The 21,898-nt window shown below is 47.2% G+C and overlaps 1 protein-coding gene across 6 annotated transcripts in view; it reads right to left on the minus strand.

The window, feature by feature from the left end:
- The window catches only part of LOC144822411 (multidrug and toxin extrusion protein 2-like), an 877,798-nt gene that overhangs the window by 154,339 nt on the left and 701,561 nt on the right, over window positions 1–21,898 (minus strand). For 5 of the 6 annotated variants that reach the window (XM_078679885.1, XM_078679888.1, XM_078679886.1 and 2 more), the window contains one exon: window positions 16,569–16,650. The exons of the other annotated variant lie outside the window; for it this stretch is intronic. In XM_078679885.1, the coding sequence (XP_078536011.1) occupies window positions 16,569–16,650 (82 nt within the window). The remainder of the gene's footprint in view (window positions 1–16,568; window positions 16,651–21,898) is intronic. 6 annotated transcript variants of the gene reach the window in all.

Below are 21,898 nucleotides of genomic sequence, written 5' to 3' on the forward strand. Positions count from 1 at the left end.
CCGATGGCTCTTTGGAAATGTTCTTAGTCGGGCCCGGAAGCAGGACTAGAGAACGGTGTTGAAGATCTTGGCTAAGGCCTTCCGGCGATGCCTCGACCAGAGCCGTGGAAGAGTCTTTATGGGTCCCCGCAACCGTGGTGGGGCCTAGCTCGTCACCTGAGTCGTCCTCGACGGCTCCGGTAGGTTGTACGTTGTCCCCTACCTCGACGATGTCTTCACCATGGACGTACAGTTCTTCCTCGTCCTCGTTGTTGGTGGAGTCGGGCTCCGAAGCGGGATCCGAGAACTCCGGATCCTCTTGATGAACAGTGTCTCCGTCGTCGCCACCGAAGATGTTTTCTGGGTCCGGTGCCGATTCTCACGCCGACTGTCGTGCAGCGCGTCAAAGACGGAGAGTCTTCTTTGATCTGAATTTCGAACAGGCCATGCAGCTGGCCTCGTCGTGGTCCGGTGAGAGACATTTGTTGCACACCGGGTGTACGTCGATGTGGGGATATTTCGAGTTGCAGACGGGGCAGCGCTTGAACGGACTCCGTTCCATCGTCGAAGGGCCTGTGGCGTCGAAAGGCAAAAGTCTTCCGACGTCGAGTTCAAAGAACTGGAAGGTAAAAGGCACCGAACGAAAGACAATACCGACGCCCCTAAGGCCTTTTGGCCTCGAAAAAAGCAACTATTATAAGTTCCGAACGTGAGTCAGAAGTACATCCAAAACCAATGGCGGAAAAAAACAATCTGAGCATGGAGGGGATGCCCATGCGCACTGTAGTCCAGGGGAGGAGCCACCTATCTCGTGATACTTCGAAGACTCTTCCAGGACAACAATGTGCAATCATCCGGACCCAACACTAGGCGGCGATCTATGCATAGATATAAATTCAGCAGCCCACATGCCTCGAACATATATATATATATATATCTAAGGTGGGGTATCAAACTTCATCTTGCGTGAATCACATTTACAGACATGAATGTGGAAGGACAATTGTAGTTCAACTTACAAAGATCAAACAAGATTTTTAGTTTTCTCAGTTTGTGCCTCCTGAGGCAGGCAACAACATTATTAGGAGCAGAAATCCCTCCTCAAGCCCAGGAGACCACTTCAGATTTCGCGAGGGATTGGAACTACTCATCTTAGGTGAAGTGACGGATGAAACACTATCACATTAGCACAAAGAGAAAAAATGGCTTAAGTTAAAAGCAATTTATTTCAGCCCACTGTATCCGTGAACGCCCAAACTGGTGCCAGCACCATGTGAACTTCTGGTTTGGGAGATGGAAGTCCTTAGCAGGAGAGCAGAGGCCTAGAGCTCAATCCATCACTTACTTCCATTTCACTCTCTCCAATGAAGCATCTGCATCCTAAAGAACTTTGGCCCTCAAAAGGTATAACAAGAAGTTGCACCTGAACATCTGAAATGCCTGTTGTGCACATCCTTGAACGTCAACACTAAAATACTGCAGACACAATATTGCTTGCCATAGAAACCACAGTATCCACTCCTTCTTGCATTGCATGCTTAGAAGTATTCATTCACAATATTTACAGAGGTCATGGATTGGCTTCCTCTTATGGAAGCCTAGGCACAACCAAAGCAGTTAATTCACAAAGAGGATGACTATAGCTAGACAGTAAACAACCTACTTTGTTACCCAACCTTTAAGAGTCTCTCCTTATTTTACAACATGAAGTTTTCCAGACTAAACTTAGAGGCAGATGCCTGAACAACTGAAATCTCTGGGATTGGAGGTGAAGCCAACTATGCCGAGTCTGATGTAGGAGATCTATATTTCCTAGCCACCATTCTTGTAACTGCTGGGTTTAAGTAAGGCTTATCCCCAGTCTGAGAGACCTGTTGGACCAAGGCCTCGTTAAATGGTAGAAAACACTGTTGGCTGTTAGCTGTTGGCTGTTAACCCCCACAAACTCCCCAAAAATAGACTACTTTTGTTCCCCCAGTAGAATAAAATACTTTTATTTGAGCTGCTCTGCAAGTCCAGATTTGAGTTTCTCTTAGGATTGGCCTTAAAAGTGTCATCCTTAGGTTATGTAATGCTGGACAGATGCATAATAGATGTAGTGGTGAGACTGCTCCGTTACCCTCGAGGCGGCAGTCCAGGGATGGCCAGGTCTGTAGCCATTTTGGAGTGAAGTCTTTATTTGAAAAATAGCCCAATCTCCGTAAGGTCAATTTCCGCTTGTAGTGATCTCTGAAGCATTCTTGCAGATAGGGTTGTGGTTTCATATACTTATAGGATGGCATCACTGACCATGCATGACTTTTACCGGCAAATAAGGTTTTATTGGTTTGAAACGATATTTCTTTTTTATTGATTTGTTTGTGATTTTTTTTAAAACAGAGTTTGACATGGGTGTTTGCCAGGCTACCTCCAGATTTAGCATTAGAAGCGCATGTTTTAAACATTGGCATATCGAATGTTTGTTCCTTGATTGTATTTCTACCTCCTCCCAGCAATGGTCGGCAAGCGTGTTGTCTTCAGCAGCCCCCATTTGCCAATAATATTTGGCCAGGACACCTGGTCAGGCCTGCGTCTGGTTCGTTAATCCATATTACAGGCGTATCTGCGCCTGAGAAATGTGTTGCAGGATTAGAAACAGTTTTTTAAACAGTCTGGACTGGGCTAGATTTAGCATTTGCGAGTCCTTGGTATTCAGCATTTCCGAGCCATATGTTATCGCTGGCAAACATTTTGCAGCCACTACCTTTAGAAGATGGTTTGATGAGCTGCCACTTAGGCTTTTCTGTAAAGTTTTGAAAGCAAATGTTAATTGTTTGATTTTTGTGTTGGCATGTTCAAGGTGTTGTTTGAAACTCAAATGGCAATCTAGAAGAACCCCCAGATATTTATATACTTCCACCTGCAAAAAGATACTTGAGTTTATCCTCTAGATGAATTTGGGGCTTTTTTTTATGAGTGCTGGAAAAACATAAAACGTTAGATTGTTTTAGATTGATTATTAGTTGTTCTTTTGAAATGTATATTGCTAGTTGAGAGATCAGGCGCTGTAGACCAAGCGTAGTAGAGTAACACGATGTCGTCCGCATATTGCAGACATGCTATTGGTGTCTTTCCCAATGTGGATAGGTCTCCATGAATGAGACTAAGGTTGCTTTCTAAATCAGCTGTGTAGAGGTTGAAAAGACACAGCTCCAGAACGCATCCTTGCTTTAACCCGTTTTTTGTTGGAAATTTCTTGGTTAAACCCAGGCCGTCCCCTTTTTTTTTATCTGAATCCAGGTTTGTGAATATAGGTGGATTATTGCTTCTAGTAATTTGGGGGGTGATTCCCCAAGCTTTCATTTTAGCCCATTGCTTGGCTCTTGGCACTTCAAAGGCTGCTTTAAGATCTATGAAACTTGTGTAGAGGATGTTTGACTTGGCAATCGCTTTCTTTGCTAAGAGGGTGAGTGCTGAAATATTTGTTAAAGTCCCCATGCCGGCTCTAAACCCAGTCTGTGTTTTCGGGATTAGACTTTTGCAGCATACCCATCTGCCAGTAGATTTGTTGCGTAGATCTTAGCCTCTACATCTATAAGGGCTATCAGTCTATCATTACTGGGGTCTGAGCATGTTCCTGACTAATACATGGGTTAGAAGATGCTGCCCCTCCAAGATTAGGGAATATTTCCAGTATCTAAGCTATTGAAGAACAGGGGGGTTAAATAGCAGGACTAAAACTCGGGGTCGTACATGAACAGTGCGTTCGGTAGACCACTTGGGCCGGGCGCCCCATCTGATCTCAAGTTTTTTATTGTATGTAGAATCTGCTTTTGTTTTATCTGTACAGGTTCTACTCTTTGCGCATGCCTGCTAAAAATGCTGCTGTCTTTCTGTAAAGCTCTGATTTTGGTATGGAGTTTGGCGTTGGATAAAGTCTTTAAGTCGGTGACTGATGCGTCCACCGATGTCCATTTTTCATACTCCGACTCCTGGCCTCTGATATTTTCTCCGGACTGAAGCACCTTTTAGTCTTGTTTGCATTGTCACCAGTGTGGACTGTTGTCTGTACAGTTCTGAAATTGTATGTGTCTTCAATATGAATGCTCCAAGATTGTTCTGTTATGTCAGAGGTAAATTGGCGATGTTTGCCATTTAGCAGTAAGTTGATTTTTGCCCAAAACTGTTTCGAGTTTCTCTGCTTACTTGCGTGGAGCAAGTTGGTCTCAAAATGTTCCTTGTATGTTCGTTTGGCCACCTTTATTTTGTGTTTTCTATAATTATGAGAGTCTGTTGCTTAGGTTGGGGATCATTAGTTTGAATTAATCTTAGTTGTTTGTTCAGTCGCGTTTTTATTGCCCGTATGTTTGGCGTGTACCATGGCCATCCCCCGGTTCTGGGTGTTTTATGATCTCTGTGGGTAGGTTGAAATTTGTTATTGATATTGTTTATAAAAGACTCCCAGAGCCCCGGAATGTCTTTAGCGTGGTCTGCGTCTGTAGGTGTTAACAATGATCGGCATGTCTCCATTACTTTGTCGATGTTCTTTTCATTCCAGATTTACAGTTTTAGGTTGTAGAGTTGTGTCATTAATGTTAGAGGATTTGCCTGCTCTGACCCAATTGGAGTGATGGTTAATGTGAAAGTTTGAGGGTAATGATCACTTTCGACTCGATCTTGAATTTGAAAATCTGTTATGTATGGAAATAGATCAGTGTCGGCTAGCGTAAAATTGATTGTTGATCCTGTTTTAGATGCAACTCTCGTGAACGCGGCTGGACTATCCAGGGGGCCTCTACCATTTAACTTGTGTAGGAAAAGATCATCAAATTTTGCAGAACATTTCTTACCCCGAAGGTCTTGTCTGCTTCCGTTACCCTGTCTTGGCTGTATGAAACTCAGTAGGTTGCGCTCTTGGCCTTGGGTTAAGTTCATGTTAAAATCATGTTAAAATCCCCTGTTATTATTATGTTGGCACTTGAATAGCCTTTGAGCGTTTTAATTGCCGCTATTAATTGCTCGACTCTTTGGTCCTTCTCCTTTCTTACTGGATGAATATAGAGGTTCAATATTAATAGGTCCATTTAAGGTGAAAGATATACTTTGGTACATTGCATCCATGAGGAGTCTAGGTCGATGCTTATGTCTCACCAGGAGAGGTCAGTGGATATAGTCGACAAGCCCCCTTTGGCCCTTCCATGCTGTGCCTCCTTTTTTGCTGGAATAATATATTCTTTGTAGCCCTCTAATGGGGAGTTTTTTGTCTGCCTGGTTTCTTGAAAAAGGAGTATGTCATGATGTTGGATAAATTCAACAAAATCTTCTTCTTCTAACTTTGCACTCATGCCATTAACATTCCAGGAGCAAATCAAGGGGCATTAGCCTTGATTTCCTAAGTGATTGGCTTGAACTGGTTCATACTTGTCCCCGCTGCTTATGTTCTGATGTTTTTTGAGGAAGGGCCTCAAGATCCGCTGCTTCTCTTTTAGTAATTGTAATTGTTATTTGTCTAATTGGATGGACCTCTTCTTCCTTGATGCAGGTCTGATCCGGCCCTTCTGCGCCTTTTAAAAGGCTCTATTTCTGGGTTTGTTGTTGTTGTAATGGGCTAGGGTACTGCGGGGGCTCCACCTGTTTTAGTTCTATGCCCCAATTTGAGAATTCTACCCTATGCTGCAGGATCAAGTCTGTGAGGCTATAATCGGTACATGTTAAGATTGTAGAGTCTGGACCGGTTAGGAGAGTGTGTGGTTTAAACTCTATACTTTACAAGTCACTGGATTTTATATGACTCGTAGAAGGTAATTCTTCTAGTAATTTTAGTATTGATCCCCTGTTCAAGATGTCATTTGGTTCCCTTGAGCTGTATTGCGGGATAGGCTCTACTATTAGATCTTGATCATGGTGGGGGGGGGGGGCAGGACTTCATTGGTAGTGGAAGCGGTAGCTTGCAGTTCCCCTAGGGATCGAGGCTGGAACAGCCTTGATTCCCACCGTTGACTCCTCCCGTTTCGCCCACCTTTGTACTTGCTGTTTTCAAATATATCCACTTGTCTTCTAATTGCTGTCTCTTCTGTGTTGGTGCGTCCACCCGTTGATATTGGAGGATTTTTCTGAGAACCTAGGCTGGGTGGTTTGACCTTTTAATTCCCTCTCTGAGGGTAGAATATACTGTACATTTTCATTGATTGTTGATTATTGCTGATGCCTTCAATTGTGCTTACTGTAGTTTTGTCCTCCTTTGTAGTGGGGTTGTAGGGAATCTTTGTCCCTGTCATAGGCCTATTGTTACTTTGAGTTTTCTCTCTATGGCGGACCCTTGTCTTTTGTTTCGGGCTTAATTTCTTGATGGAATAAATCGATCGAACCTCCGTTTTTGGTTTTACTCTCGCTTTTCTCAGGCATTTTCTTTCCCTCTTAGTGAGGGGAATTTATGCGATGGATTGCTTGGGGCTAGCTTTTTAAGACAGGATGGATTGTTTTGGGCTTGCGTTTTTAGGCATTTCCAATGCTTGATTAAATGACTCCACCTCCTGTACCCCAGGGTGCTCTTGTTTGATTGGGTCTTCTCGTATCCTTAAGTCGTTTAAAGTAGGGACACTTAACGGCATTGTGGTTGGTGGTCCCTCTTCTGCGCTAAGGACTCCGTCAGTACTGCCATTCCTCTGCTGGCCGTGTTGTTCATCTGAAGCCTGCTTAGAGGTTTTGTTGGACTCTTGAGGGGATTGTTTAAAGGTTGTTAGTATCTGTGACGTCAAGATGGGTACTGTTGCCAATTTGTCGATTATCAGGGGGCAGTGGTGCGTATGGTAAGTAGTATCCCTGTCTTGTTGTACCTTTTTATTCAATGAGTTCAGGTCATGCAGGTTTGATTCTCTTCCTTGCACACGGATAGTTAGGAGATTTAACAGTTCGACTTGGATATCAAGTTTGTATGCATGATGTGTCATTGCTTTCCCGATCGTGTCCATTTTGTTTAATAGTTGGGGCCAAGCGGAAACCGTAGGCTGGTTCTTCGGTGCTTCCTGGAGTGTTTGACCTAATTGAGGTGAGTACTCAAGATGCTCCATATGTTCATTATGCTCTCCCTGCTGTCTGTTTCTTTGAGGTTTTGAGTGGCGTAGCCCCCGCCTTTAAGATACTTGACTTAATGGTATCTTGGGGCTAACGCCTGCTTCGTTTGAAATGTCAGTTTGGGATCTCTTGAGAGGAGGGTTGTGGGGGTTATTGAGCCTGATGGCAAGAGAAAGTTGTATTTTTCTGCCCGACCCTCTTGTTCAAGTAGATGCTGTTCTGTCGTTAACAAGGGAAAATGGACCATTGCGAACAGTCCTGAGACATGATCGTGTTGATCTTAATTTAAATTGTCATTGTTCATAGAGCCGCCTTCAGATCCTGTGTTTGCATTTTGCCGTGATTGCGAATAAAGTTGTTGTTTAAGAAGGGAGTTCCAGCTTATGTCAGGCTCCCTATGGATTAGAGTGAGTGCTGACTGGTGGTAATGTACTTGTTAAGCTTGAGGAAGTGACAGTTGCAAAGGAGGATCTGACGCTTTGAGTGGTGATGGGCTGATTCGGTCTTCTAGTCCGGATGGACCGATATCAACGCTCCCCGAACTTGCCAAATTTCCAATTTCATAATTTCTGTTGATCCTGCTACTACACTCTTTATCTTTGCATAATATTTTTTGTTTGGTATTGCTGGGTATGCTTTCCTTGGGTGTGCTTTCCTTGGGATCCTCAATGTCATCTTTTTCTGTGCCTTCTATGTGGTCCTTAAAACTTCCTGAGGAGAGTCAGTGACAGACTTTTAAAAAAATCTGCTATTAGAGCCCGCTTACTGGCCTGAAGACCGATGTTGTGGGTGGAGGGCGCACCTGGTTCATCTACCTTTATTCCCTCAGGAATTTTTGCTTAACTGCCTTCTGCGCCAGCTGCGGGGAAAAACTTAGCTGCACTGGGGGCAGGGCTCGACTCACCTTGCTCCCCTTGCTCAGAATTATTTGGAATTTTTTAAATATCTTTCCTTGGACCTATCACAGACTCAATTTCTGTTTCTGGTTCGGTCACTGGCCGAGATAGATAGTTGGGAGAGGCCGTGCCAGTGTCGGTATCTCGAGGGCCCCCTCTGCTTTTTTTTATTTTTCCCTCTGGTTTCACTTCTCCGTCTCTGGATTTCTCTGATCTCATGGTGGGCACTCTGGAAGAAAGCCTCTTTTTTTTTTTTTTTGGAGACCAAATATTCTGGTGGTTAATCGTGGTTAGTGGTGGTTGATGGCGAATGGTTAATGATGGTAGTAAGTCACTGCCCCAGTTCCCTGATTTTGCTATTTCGCTGTTTTTTTGGGAACAATGGGGGAACAATGCCCGCAGAGGGGACAGCAGGGGGGACCACACATAATCCACATTTGTATAGCGCACACACACAAATCCCTTTCTGTACTCTCAACGTCTACGTATGCTTTGTGCGGGCTGGGCTAGGCTAGGCTGGACAGTGCAGCGCTGCTGAAAACCGCCGCAGAGAATTGCTGCCAAAGAAACCCGCTGGGGGGCTGACGACTGATGGCTAAATTCTGAGAGTTACCTTCTAGAGCTGACGGGCGCGCCTGGGGATGTCAAGACGGAGCTGAAGCCCAGGCATGCTCTCTGCTGCTCTGCGGCTCGGCAACACACCGGCACCGCTACAGGGGGCCCGTCCTGTGCTTTTACCAGTTCAAGGCCATGGGGCATTCACTTTGCAAAGCAGACGACACACGAGGGCGCAGTTGAGCAGAGCCGAGCCAGAGAGTCAGAGAGAGCCAGAGAGACGGTGGCGCGGAGTTCGGCGTTTGGAGGTGCTCCCCTTCCACCTCCTTACTACCCCACCTCCTCTCGTCTCCCCCCAGAAGAGCTGCAGCAAAGAGCGGCGCGAACACAGGGTGACCACGGCGAGCCGCTAGACCCGGAGGGGGTGAAGCTGCGGCAGTGTGAGCCGGAGTGAGAGCCGGCAGAGTTTGGAGTTTGGACGCCGTAGCGGCGTCGCACTGCATCGCCCCCACCGCAGACTACCCTGCGGACCGCCTCACGAGGCATTGAGGCGAAGAGGCATTGAGGGGTGCAGCAGGTCGCAGCTAAGCTAAGCGGCAGGTCAGCAGGAGGGCTAATTACATCCTGTCCTGCCCCCCCCCACACCCCCCCTGCCCTCTGCCCTCTTATCGCCCTCGCAAGGTGCAAAGAAGTGAAGAAGCGAAGGAGTGAGTGAGCACGGCGCAGGAGAGACCTGAGACCCGAGACTGGACCGGGCAGATCCGCGCAGAGCTCTATCAACCATCAACAAGTATCTAGCTCGGTAGGTGAGGCAATCACTATATCTTCAATTACCTCACAGCCAGTCATAATTGCCACAACCGTTTAACTGACGAACATTTAAAGACATTTAAAGACTGCTCAAAACCTAAAGGGCATAAAGGGGGTCATGACGTAACCTGTTAACCGGCAACACCCGAGTCTACCCCTAGAGCTGATCTCAGCCCCTCACGGTCAGCGCTTTGACATCCATATACACTGAAGCAGCCAGGTCAGAACCTTACGTGAGCAAGTATTGTCCTCGGCAGCCAAGTCTCGGCAGCCAAGTAGTAGCAGTAGCCCTGTAGCAGTTATCCTAACCTCTACGCCCACACGCCGCCCCAGTTGTTCTCCTATCGTGGCAAGGCAAGGCCATATCACAGCGACGGAAAAGCCTTGGAGTAACGCTGTCTAGTAGCGGTAAGGCAAATACCAGGAGGACACTTGGTCATGGGGGCCAAAAGGAAGGGCCACCAGGTGACGTCTCCGGAAAAAAGCCCTACGCCTCAATCACCAATCAGTAAGACAACTCGGATGACAAGGAGCAAATCACTAACTGTCAGCCCAAACGAAAGATCACACGAGGCCTACCAAAGAGGGACAATTAGAAATGTCTTCAAGAAAAGGGGATCCCCCAAACAGCAACCACGGCACAAGCCAGACCACTACCCCTGGCACTCCAGATCCGGTCCAAGACAGCAGCACATACAATCACAGTGGACGATTGTCCACCTCTAATCGCACTCTTAAAGTCGCTACGCCCTCCAGCGAGGAACCCAGGACCGCCCAGGAACAGGCCAGTGTACAGGCCAGTTTAGCCCATGGTCAACCATATCCAAAGCTAACAGCAGGACAACTTAGGGCCGGTTCTCCCCCCCCGTCCACAGATGAGACGCAGGATATCACAACCGGTAAGACCATGGTCACAATCCCCCTCAAAAGCGGCCCCACCGCAACTACAATAGTGCAAATCCACCAGTTAAAAGCCTCTGGCCCAACTTTGGGAGAATCCGGGCACAAGCATCCCCCAGTATGAACATGAACATGAACAGGAGCCTAAGAATCCTAATTTAACATTCCTCCAACTGGACTCCCCTGTTTCAGTGCTGCCAGCCGCTGGGGAGTTTACAGGCTCCTTTCTTTATAACCTTGAACAAAAGATCGAAAGAATCCTCGATCTAACTCCAATTCCATCGTGGCCTCAAGAACCTCAATGGGCCCACAAAACGAAAGCTGAGAATCTTGCCCGCAACAGCAGTATAGACACGACCACAGACAATCCATCTCAGCTGGAGACAAACAGTGCCACCAACAAAGCTCTCCTGTGGCAATCAACTAAAATTGAACTACAGATAGACCTCCTACAGGCAATAGCTGGGCGTTTAGCAGACATAAGCTTCAAGGTGGAGGCCCTGGCTAATAGGATCTCCCAGCACGAGCTTTCCAACTGGGGGGGCCTGCTCTTGCCGCTGCTCAGTCCTTATCGAGAAGTGGGCCTCTCTGCCTGAAGTACTAGCTGAAATAATGGAAATAGCGAAAGGTAGATATGCGGCACCAAAGTTAAACAACAAAGAAGAGCGGGCAATGTACAACAGTCACACCCCGAAGGCGACACAGACACCATGGGCCCCAACGGGGAAGAATGACATAGCTGACAATGGCAAAAGCGTAGAACACATGACCATCAAGTCAGTCAGCAGCCCACTAGTATCCACAACCCCCCAAAGCCCAAACCACAGGGACAGCGAAGACACCGGAACAGTTAGGCTGGAAGACTCGTCAGGCATAACAGACACGCAGAATCTCCCACTATCAAGGAGAGCAAAAAAGAAGCTAAAAAAGCAACAGAAAAAATCTAAGTTAAAAGTGAGACAACCACAGCTACTGAAGTTCAAGCATCCATCTTTGAAGGAGGGGATAAAAACAACCCAGCTGTATCCAATATTTACAGATAAAAACTGGGGCAAAAGGACTCTCTTGGTCTCCTCACCAAAGGGAGAGCAACATAAAGAAACTACACTATCAAGCCTCCCTAGCCCAAAGGGTGAAAAGCCACCAGCAATGCAAATTATCCCCACAGTAAATCAGCCAATGGACGGAACAAGTCCACCAGTGCCAAAACGGTCCACACAGCCAATTCCGGCAACATCCGTGCCACGAGCATTCAATCTGCATCAACCTCAATCAAGCACCCAGTCCTCAACTAGGACCAACGATGACCAAAATAAGAGGCCGCAAGGAGGCTCGCCCCCAACTCTCCAAGGCAGTTACAGGTCAGTGCCCACTCCAGTTGAACCAGCAACAAAAAAGGGAGCTGGGGCCCACTATTTGAGTGCACCTGCAGCCGTCTATGAGGTGGTTTTTACTCCGAGATTTTCCAGCACAGGACAGCACGACATCCTGAACCGGAACAACCTCCTACGTCTCTTCAAACACCTGGACACCCTGGACAAGACACATTCAGGGGACATAGAATGGGTGAAATTCGTGAGCTTGAAAGGGGACACACATGGTGACTCCACCGTGGTGATATTGAAGAATAAAGAAACACAACAAGCCATTGAGCAAAACTCCATCTTACTCGCGGAGTGGGGCATTGAAGTTCAGACATTATTGCCTCCAAAATATCCACTCGTCCTGGCCCCAGATAGTGGGAGAAAGGCCACCCGATCTGCCCTAAAAGGGACAACCAGTTTGTGTCCCTTAAAGAGAAGCCAGGCGGGCCAAAGGGCCCCAACAGGAATCAGAATCCTCTGTGAAAACAACCAACGAGTCAACACCTCTTCCATCCTTGAGCAAAAGGGATCCGCAAGCGGGAGGACAACATTCCTAGCCGCTACAAAAGTCTGCCCTCCAGCGGGAACGTCAGGCTCGGAACTACTGGGAAGACACAATTAACTGTAATCTCATGGAATATAGCAGGGATTAGCAAAATCTGCAACAATGAAAACCTGAAGCAGTTCCTTGAGAGTGGAGACTTAATCTGTCTCCAAGAAACCTGGGCCCTGGCCCCCACCCCTCTGGCCGGGTACTACGAATTCCAAGTACCGGCAACGAAAAGGAACATTTTCGGTCGCCCAGCAGGCGGACTATCTATCTTCATAAAACACGAGTGTGCCCTCGTTGCTACCACCATCAACGCGAATTTCCTCGGTCTACAAGTGCTACAGATAAGGGGTTAGAGTCTCACCAAACATCCAATCCATCTGCTGGTATTAAACTGCTATATCAACCCCGCACAGACCTTAATGAAAGACCAGCTGGAGGCATTGGCATCAAACCTGGAGGACTTGTTAAATAAATACAAAACACACCAGGTCATTTTAGCAGGGGATTCAACCTAAAAGACCTAGACAAACCGGAAACCCTTCCCTGGGGATCGGGAAGGGCGACTCCCCTGCACGACCTTTTCTTCAGCTATAAACTGACATCAACTCATGCACTGAAAACATCTCGCTCGAGCGCCTGGCAGGCACAACCCACTTTACGGAACGTGTCCAGAATCGACTATATCTTGATAAGTGGAGTACTGGCGGATAGATTGACTGATTTTGAAGTTGTGAACCGGCAGGATAGCGACCATAGGCCACTAAGAGCAATATTCCAGCTGGTCATACCAGCCGCCACCCTCTACCAATCCATCGGGGAGTCAAGTGGGGAGGAGACACACAGTGTCCAGCGGAGAATCAAGTGGACAGACAAGACAGAGGGGAGACTTCAATCATGGCTGGGCCAGACACAGGAAGGGAGTCTGCTTGCAGTGGAACCTCCCATAATAGGATGGGAGCAAATCATCGTGGATTTACAAAACAAACTCGGAAACTTCAAACAACAAAACTCAATGATAAACGTGCATCTCAAGACTCGGAACACCTGCCCTCAGGACGTACGTGAACTTAAAAAACTCCTGCGCAAGGCTCTCGTAGCAAAGAAAAGAGGGGGCAGCCAAACAGTAGGGCCATCGATATCGGCACTGAGGGCCTTCCTAAGGAAGAAGCTATAGGAACTTAAAAAAACAGACATGGAAAGCAAATGGCTAAAAGTTTTCACCCTCCTCAAACAAAAAACCTTGCTCGACTCTGGAGATTCATCAACCACCTGAGCAACCGAGGATCAACTAGAGAAAACGGGGTAGCTGAAAAAGATTGGATTCAACACGTAAAACAGCTATATGAAACAGTTTCCAGTAACAAACTCTCGTCATTGGACAAGGCGGAGCTAACTGAGGATGCCCAACAGACCTGCATCCAGCCAGAAGTCGCAATCTCAAACCCAGGCAACAACTCAAGGGGTAGTAGCTCCCCGGCTGACGCGAGGATACCACACTAACCTGGACAAACACCGGACAGGTCATTAATATCATCAAGCGGATGAGGAATGACGGTGCGCCGGGGCCCAACGGGATTCCAGCACCGGTCTTTAAACAGGCAACAGAGTTCTGGGCAGCACTCCTAACTCCGCTCTTCAACCACACCTATCTGACTGCCACAACCCCTGACTCCTGGAGGGGCTCCATACTGTTTCCAATCTTTAAAAAAGTTGATCGCTTAGAGCCATCGAACTACAGGCTCATTGCCCTGCTCGACTTGGAGGCTAAGGCATATGCACACCTATTACTCAACGACCTAGAAAAATGGGCTGAAGAGGAAAACAATACCCACGTACCAGACTGGTTTCAGGTCCAAGGCATCTACAATGGATAACGTCCTGGCCGTAGCACATCTTTCAGCCATGGCAACCTCGAAGAACCACCCCCCACTTTTCTGCTGCTTTGTGGACTACAGTACAGCATTTGACAAAGTGGACAGAAAACGCCTATGGTGGAAATTAGAAAAGTGGGGGATACCACCGAAACTTCTGAAGGCAATTATGTCACTATATGAGGCCACCTGGGTGCGGGTTAAAACAAGCACTCGAACAGTCTCTCCCAAAATAGCCACAGTAAAGGGGCTGAAGCAAGGGTGCGTGCTGGCCCCCATCCTATTTAATTTATACACCTCGGATTTGGGGGAGGCCCTAAAAGGTGCCAGTCTAGTAGCCCCCAGATTAGGAAGAGTGAGGCTACCAGTTTTACAGTACGCTGATGATACGGCTATAACGGATCACACGAAGATAGGCCTACAAAGAGCTCTAACGGCCCTAAACAGCTTTAACATCGCCAATAGCCTGACAGTCAACCAAGGGAAAACTAAGGTCGTTATCTTCGGATCCTACCATCAGAAACGGCTCGCACAGTGGCAGTTGGGAAACGCTCAAATACACTCTGTGGCCTCATACAACTACCTGGGGGTCTGGTTCGCGGCACGGGCCAAAGCAAATGTCCACCTAAATCAGCTGGCCTCGAAAGCCAACAAGGTAACTCATCTGTTAAGACAATTAAGTCAGAACCTGAGCATCCCTTCCGCTAGCCCAATTTTGATAGCCCTAAGAGCAAAGCTTCTTCCTGCAATCTCCTATGGTCATTTGGCCTTCCCTGGGAAGCTGGACGCCCTTCTCAACTCTGCCCAAGTCACAACTTACAAGTCGGTGTTACATATACCAAGGTCAGCAAGAAGAACCAGGCTGAGACTGGAGCTTGGCCTAGCAAGGCCAGATGTGATCGGCCAGGGGGAGCTTATTAAGTTGTACCTAAGGATATTAAAGGCCTCGGCTAACTCCCTAAAACACCACTTGAGATCCATCTTTGAAGACCCAGCATTGACATGGCACACTAGGCTGGGAAATGCAACCAAAGCTCTTAAGATAAAGGAAGAAAACCTAGCGCGGCAGGACATCCCACTGAATGCTTGGAAGAGAGCCATTAACAAACAAGTGTACGAAATCTCCTTTGAACTTGATTATAAAACCCTTCGCCGAAGTTCCAATTCGGAACCACTAAACAACTCATACATGGTGGGCAAAGCAGAACCATATCTAAGCGAGGCCATTACAACACAGGCCCGAAGCAAAATTTTATCCATGAGGCTGATCACGCTCGGGATAGCAGACTTTAACCCCGCTTGGATCCAAAGAGGGGATTCCATATCCTGCAGGCTATGCACGTATAAAAGGGAATCCTGGCTGCACCTTCTTTGATGCTGTCCCCATTTCAAGAATGAACGCCGGCGATTGCTGCGCCTGATCTGCCTCAATCGAAGTATAACAACATGCTCGGAAGCATCAGCCTTGTGTTTGTCTACCACCAAAACAATGACCCTAGCAAGATCGGCGAAATTCGTTCACCAAATTGGGCTAGCACTAAAAACCCATCACGAGAGTATTTCAACACTCAGGAAGCCGCCACAAAAGCAACGGATCAAAGTTGAAGTGAACTCGTTACGTAGTATCATTGACAGTGCCACTTGTACGCCCCCCTATGAAAGAAAGTAAAGACTTATTTTTATGCATACAAGGCTGGGAAAGGCCAATCAAATGGGATTAAGACAGGGGGCGCTATACCCTTTTACCTCATTCTGTTTTTTTTTATACTGTTCTTTTAATTAGTACAGGCGTACACCTTTTCTTTTTTAATAAGCAATGAAGTTTACAATTACTGCTCTCTGTACTTTCTCTTTTTACTGTAAAGATTTTAATTAATTGTACAGTTAATAAAAAACCTCAAGGTGCAAACCTTGGGGCACCACGGGGTGGCCTCAGGGCTTCACAGATGCACTCCGATGCGGGAACCCCCCTGCCACTGCCACCGCCTCTGCTCAGCTGCTACTCCTACAGGGCACAAACAAAACCACGGAGTGGATTACCGGGAGCCACTGGTCACTGGATGCTCTCCACACCCCCAGGACCCGCCGAGTCCCGAGGTGCAAAGGGAGCCGCCTGGGCCGCGGATCAGCGCACCTTTTTTTTCACGGTTGGGCGGAGGGGAAATGAGCTGCTGGGCGAGCAGGGTGAGCAGGAGCATGCGAACGAGCAAAGCAGCAGCGTCTGCAATGCCTGGTCCTGCTCGAGCTCAAGCTTCGTGCTCCGTCCTTCGCGTGCAAACTCCTCCTCCAATGGTGCGCATCACTCGGCCAAGGGTTTAAGTAAGGCTTATCTCCAGTCTGTGTGACCTGTTGCACCAAGACCTCATTAAATGGTAGAAACCACTGTTGGCTTTTAACCCCCACAAACTCTGAAAAAAATAGACAACTTTCGTACCCCAGTATATCATTCAATGCAAAGACATTCAGCTGCTTTTTTCATCACATTAGATAATTTCTTCTAGCCATGCAAAGATCTGAACATGCCAAATCGGAGCTAAATGGTCCCTTAACCTGCCACATGTGTGAGCACTACTTGACCAATACATACCGCTGGAAATAGTTGTTGTAGGACTAGAAGTGTTTGCATTTATATCCTCCTGCACCATTTTCACCCCAGCTCGAACTTGAGCCTAAAATGCATCAACATAACAGGTCACATAAAACAAATACTAGACAAAAAATACTTGTTAACTGAGGATTAATAAGACGTACAGTTGTTTGGAGAACTTGCAGAACCATACCAGATTCACAAGGATTTGGAGCCAGTTCACATTTTAGGGTTATTTAAAATGTAATTAACATTGAAACCTGAATATAACAGCTGAGAATATAACATCGGGTAATTGATCCATTCCTATTCAGTTCACATCAATCAGTGTGCAACCAGCCATGATTTAGATTCACTATTCCTGGTCATGATCCATGCGAATAACTAGAATGAATTACTTACTTTTGGCAATGCTCTTTCTAGAGGATATTCCAATAGATTCCTCACATTGTGCCCCAGAATAAATCTGAAAACTCTTAGTAATAAGCACTATTGGCAACCATCACAACCCTTACTTTCAGACATGACGACATGTAACACCCTGTGAATCAATACCAAAGTAATGCCCCCTCCAAGGAGGTGGGTCAGAGGTATGGACTTTACACCAAAAAGACCGAGCAGCAAGTAGAGTAGTGCTAGGTGACAATTTAGACAGATGCCCATGTAGCTGTTGGACAGATATCAAAAACATGTACACCTGAGCCAAGTCAGTAGCCTTGGCCTCTGTCTTGGTGAAATGAGTCCCAATGCCTTCAAGAGGATAATTTTTGGCCAAGGGATAACAGTCTGATGGATAGGATAATCCATCACAACAGGTCTGTTTCTTAAACGCCATATTTTTTCTTCACATCAATGAATTCGATGACAAATCAGTACTTGTTAATCGTATCAATGTAGGCACTAAAGTTCCACTGTAGATCAAACTGGTGTAGCCTCTCCTCTTCCTGAGAGGACTATGACGGACAGACAAAATGCAGGGAGGGTGATGGAGTGCCCTCCATGAAGGACGAAACCACTTTCAGAAGAAAAGTACTAGCTTGTTAGGGAAGACAGTAGTGTATTGAGGTTGGACTGACAGCTTGCTGACACCACAGGCAGATGTGACAGCATAGTCTTTGGAGTCAGCAGCCTTAGGGCATAGCTATGAAAAGGGCCCAAAACAAAGAGTGCACGTTAAGAATGTCAAAATTAAATTGATGTCTCTGTTGGATGATTACGGAATTGAGAGAAACGTGCAAAAGCCCTCTGATGAAACACATTGCCATCAACTATTTGAATAAAGAGGGCTGGGTCAAAGATGACATGACCAAAAATATTTCAAACAACATAGCATATAGAGGGTCGACATGCTTCTCTTCGCACAAGGTGACCAATATGGACAAACAGCTTGAGTACATACCTGCGGCTGCCGTGAGGGGAACGGCTTTTCTCTCCTTTGTCCTGCCGTGAGGGGAACGGCCTGCAGCTTGGAAACCTGCCGTGAGTGGAACGGCTTGGCGCTTGAAACCACGCCGTGAGGGGAACAGCTTGCAGCACTCTATGACCGCCCTGAGTGGAACGGACTACATCACCCAGCGGTCTCTCAGCGGCGCAGGGCATCGCGTCACTGCTGCGCCGCAACAAGCCATTAAAGCGCTCCTGCTCCCACGCAACGCGGGACGCGCTTGTACATACCAGCGGCTGCCGTGAGGGGAACAGCTTTTCTCTCCTTTGTCCTGCCGTATGGCGAACGGCCTGCAGCTTGGCACCCTGCTGTGAGGGGAACAGCTTGGTGCTTGAAACCACGCCGTGAGGGGAACGGCTTGCAGCACTCTATGACCGCCCTGAGTGGAAGGAGTAGTTTCTTACCTGTAACTCCAGTTCAGTAGTAGGGATATCTCTGTTATAATCATAATTAAGGGCCCGATGTAGGTAACCAAATACCAGTTGGTAATGGCCGGAAATACCACATTTCGGCCGTTACTGACCAGTATTTGGTGTTTGAGATGTAGGGGGCCTAAAATTTACATAAATCGGTAAATTTACCGATTCGGTAAATTTACAGATTCAGTAAAATACCGAATCGGTAAATCTAGATGTAGGTGGCACTGAAAACAGTGCCACAGGCCCTTAAGAATTTGTTATTTACCACCAAGTACTATTTTGTGGTAAATAACGAATTCCTGTGTACATGCACATCTGTGCATGTACACCTGTGCCATGTGGCACACATACATGCCCAAAGGGGTGCAACAGGGTGTCAAAGTGACACCCTGTCCCCCTTGACAATTCGGTAATTTTACCGAATCGGTATTTACCGATTCGGTAATTGCCATTGATTCCGATAGGCTTCAAGGCCCATAGGAATCAATGGCAATTACCGAATCGGTAAATACCGATTCGGTAATTACGGAATCATACCAATTCGGTAAAAATTACCACATTATTTCCTACATCTCATTTACCGAATCTAGAATACCGAATCGGTAAAATTCGGTATTCTAGAGTAGGTAAATAAGACTTACCTACATCCGGCCCCTAGTGAATAGTCCCGCCCATGTGCGTGGACCCCGGAGCAATCAAAAATAATCTCTTAAGCTGTCTTCATTGCAGTCCTGCATAGACACTTAAGAGAAAATTAAAGACAATAAAGCAGCCTGTACCTACAAGGCTACACTGTCCAGTACTTCAGCTAGAAATGCCAAGGATATAACACCAATAACACATTTAATACAATTTGTCAAGTTTCACTCAGAGAAACTTTCCTCCCCTCACCAAATCCTTGGAATGATAGAGAGGAAGGAATGGACAGACAAGCCTCCATAGGCTGCCATTATGTGTCTGGAAAAGGGATACCGTGCCTTTAAGGAACTCTCTAGAGACCCTCGGTATCCCAGCATGCACAGCCCCTTCCTTTTACTTTCGGTTCTTTTTGCATAAAACAAGGCCTGTAGCATACATCACAGTACCATTTACTCCACCGGGGAGGAGGGCGGGCGCTTATGACTGTAACAGAGATACCCCTACTACAGAACTGGAGTTACAGGTAAGAAACGACTCCTTCTGTAGAAGGGATCTCTGTGTATAGTCATAATCTAGTGAATAGAATGGCAAGCCCATCCAAAAACAACCCGGCGGTGGAGAAAAATAGACAACACCACTATTGTGCGAACAAATTCCGCAGCGAAGCCTGCCCAACCTGAGAATCTGCCCTGGCATCAGAGTCCAGACAGTAATGTTTAGCAAAGGTGTGGACCGACTTCCAAGTGGCCGCCCTGCAGATCTCTGCAATGGGAACATTTCGAAGCAAAGCTGTTGTAGCTGCTTTGCCCCTGGTAGAACGAGCCTTAGGCTTACCCCCTATGGTCTTATTCGCTTTCTGATAACAGAGCTGGATACATGACACAATCCACCTAGAGATGGACTGTTTCGAAGTAGCCAGACCAGTCCTAACCGACCCATAGTTGACAAACAGTTTGTCGGATCTACGAATATCCTTGGTCTTATCCAGAAAGAATTTCAACACCATTCTGACATCCAGGGAATGAAGAGAACGTTCCGCTGGAGTGGAAGGATTCTGGAAAAATGTTGGTAAAGTTATAGTCTGATTAACATGAAAATCCGAAATCACCTTGGGAAGGAACTTAGGGTAAGTACGCATTACAACCTTAGCAGCATGAAATACAGTATAAGGTTCCTGGCAACACAATGCCTGAATTTTACTCACCCTGCGGGCCGATGTAATGGCCACGAAGAACGCCGCCTTCCAAGGCAGGTGCTGCAGTGAAGCCTTATGAATAGGCTCGAAAGGCTCCTTCATCAGCCTGGACAGCACCACATTCATTTCCCATGAAGGTGAAGGAAGCCAAACAGGAGGGAACACCTTCTTCAACCCTTCTAAAAAATCCTTAATAACAGGAATCTGGAAGAAGGATGTCTGCGAAGGGCATTTTCTGTAAGCAGTCAATGCAGCCAGATGAACCTTAATGGAATTTGAAATTAAGGCCAGACTGAGCTAGATGCAGAAGGTATGGAAGGATAACATCCTCCTTGCAGGTCGTCGGATCATAGTTCTCAGACATGCACCAGATGCAGAATCTCTTCCACTTGTAAGCATGAGAGGTCCTAGTAGATGGCCTCTTAGCCTCCTTCAATATGTCCATGCAATCCTCAGGAAGATTCAAGTGCCCATATTGCACTATCTCAGGAGCCATGCCGCCAAACTCAACGATAAGAGGTTGGGGTGCACCATCTGCCCCCCGAACTTCCTGAGAAGGTCCGGCCGACACGGCAGCCGCCGATGAGGTAGGATTGACCAGTGAGGCAGGTCCGTGAACCACCACTGTCTGGGCCATTCCGGCGCAATGAGGATCACCCGCGCCCGGGATCGGGCTAGCTTGATGAGCACCGCCGGAATCAGGGGAATGGGCGGAAAAGCGTACAGAAAGCTGTTCGACCAGCTGATCCATAACGCATTCCCCAGAGTCCCCGGCTGGTAATACCTCGAGACGAAGTCGCGGCATTTGCTGTCTTCTGCAGTGGCGAATAGATCCACTTCTGGAGTGCCTCACATGGCGAAGATGTCGTCGAGCACCTCGTCGTTTATGACCCACTCGTGGTTTTCGTGAAGCAACCTGCTGAGTGCGTCCGCCTGAACATTCTGCACACCTGGCAAATGAGTTGCCGTTATCGTCAGTCCTCTGGCTAACAGCCAGTGCCAGATCGCCTGCGCTTCCTGTGACAGTGTGTGCGATCGGGCCCCCCTGCTTGTTGAGGTAATACATCGTGGTCATATTGTCCGTCTGCACAAGCAAGTAGTTGGTCTGAAAGGACGGATGAAAGGCCTTCAGTGCCAAGTGAACAGCTCGGAGTTCTAGGAAATTGATGTGCTACGTGGACTCTGCCGGAGACCACGTTCCCTGGATCTGTAGATGGTCTAAATGCACTCCCCAGCCCAGGAGAGATGCATCCGTAACGATAGTCAAGTCGGGATGTCCTTGTGGAAAGGAACCCCTCGGAGGAGATTCTCTGCTGAGCACCAAAATCTCAGGGACTGTTGGGCGTGCAGAGACAACTGAATCCTGTCGTCCCAATACCCTTTCCTCTGGTCCCACTGGTCACTGGTCCTCCAACCATTCCTGTAGCGGCCTCATGTGTAGGCGCGCGTGCGGAGTGAGGAAGATACAAGAGGCCCTCGATCCCAGTAGAGAAGACACCATCCTCACTGTTGTAGATGGAGCAGCTATGAGAGCCTGAGGCTTCCGAAGGATGGATAAGCGCCTCTCCTCCGAAGGAGACACACTTGCAGACAGCGTATTGATGGAGGCTCCCAAGTACTGCAAGCACTGCAC

The sequence above is a fragment of the Lissotriton helveticus genome, chromosome 3_1, assembly GCF_964261635.1.
Source record: "Lissotriton helveticus chromosome 3_1, aLisHel1.1, whole genome shotgun sequence".
Taxonomy (NCBI): Eukaryota; Metazoa; Chordata; class Amphibia; order Caudata; family Salamandridae; genus Lissotriton; species Lissotriton helveticus.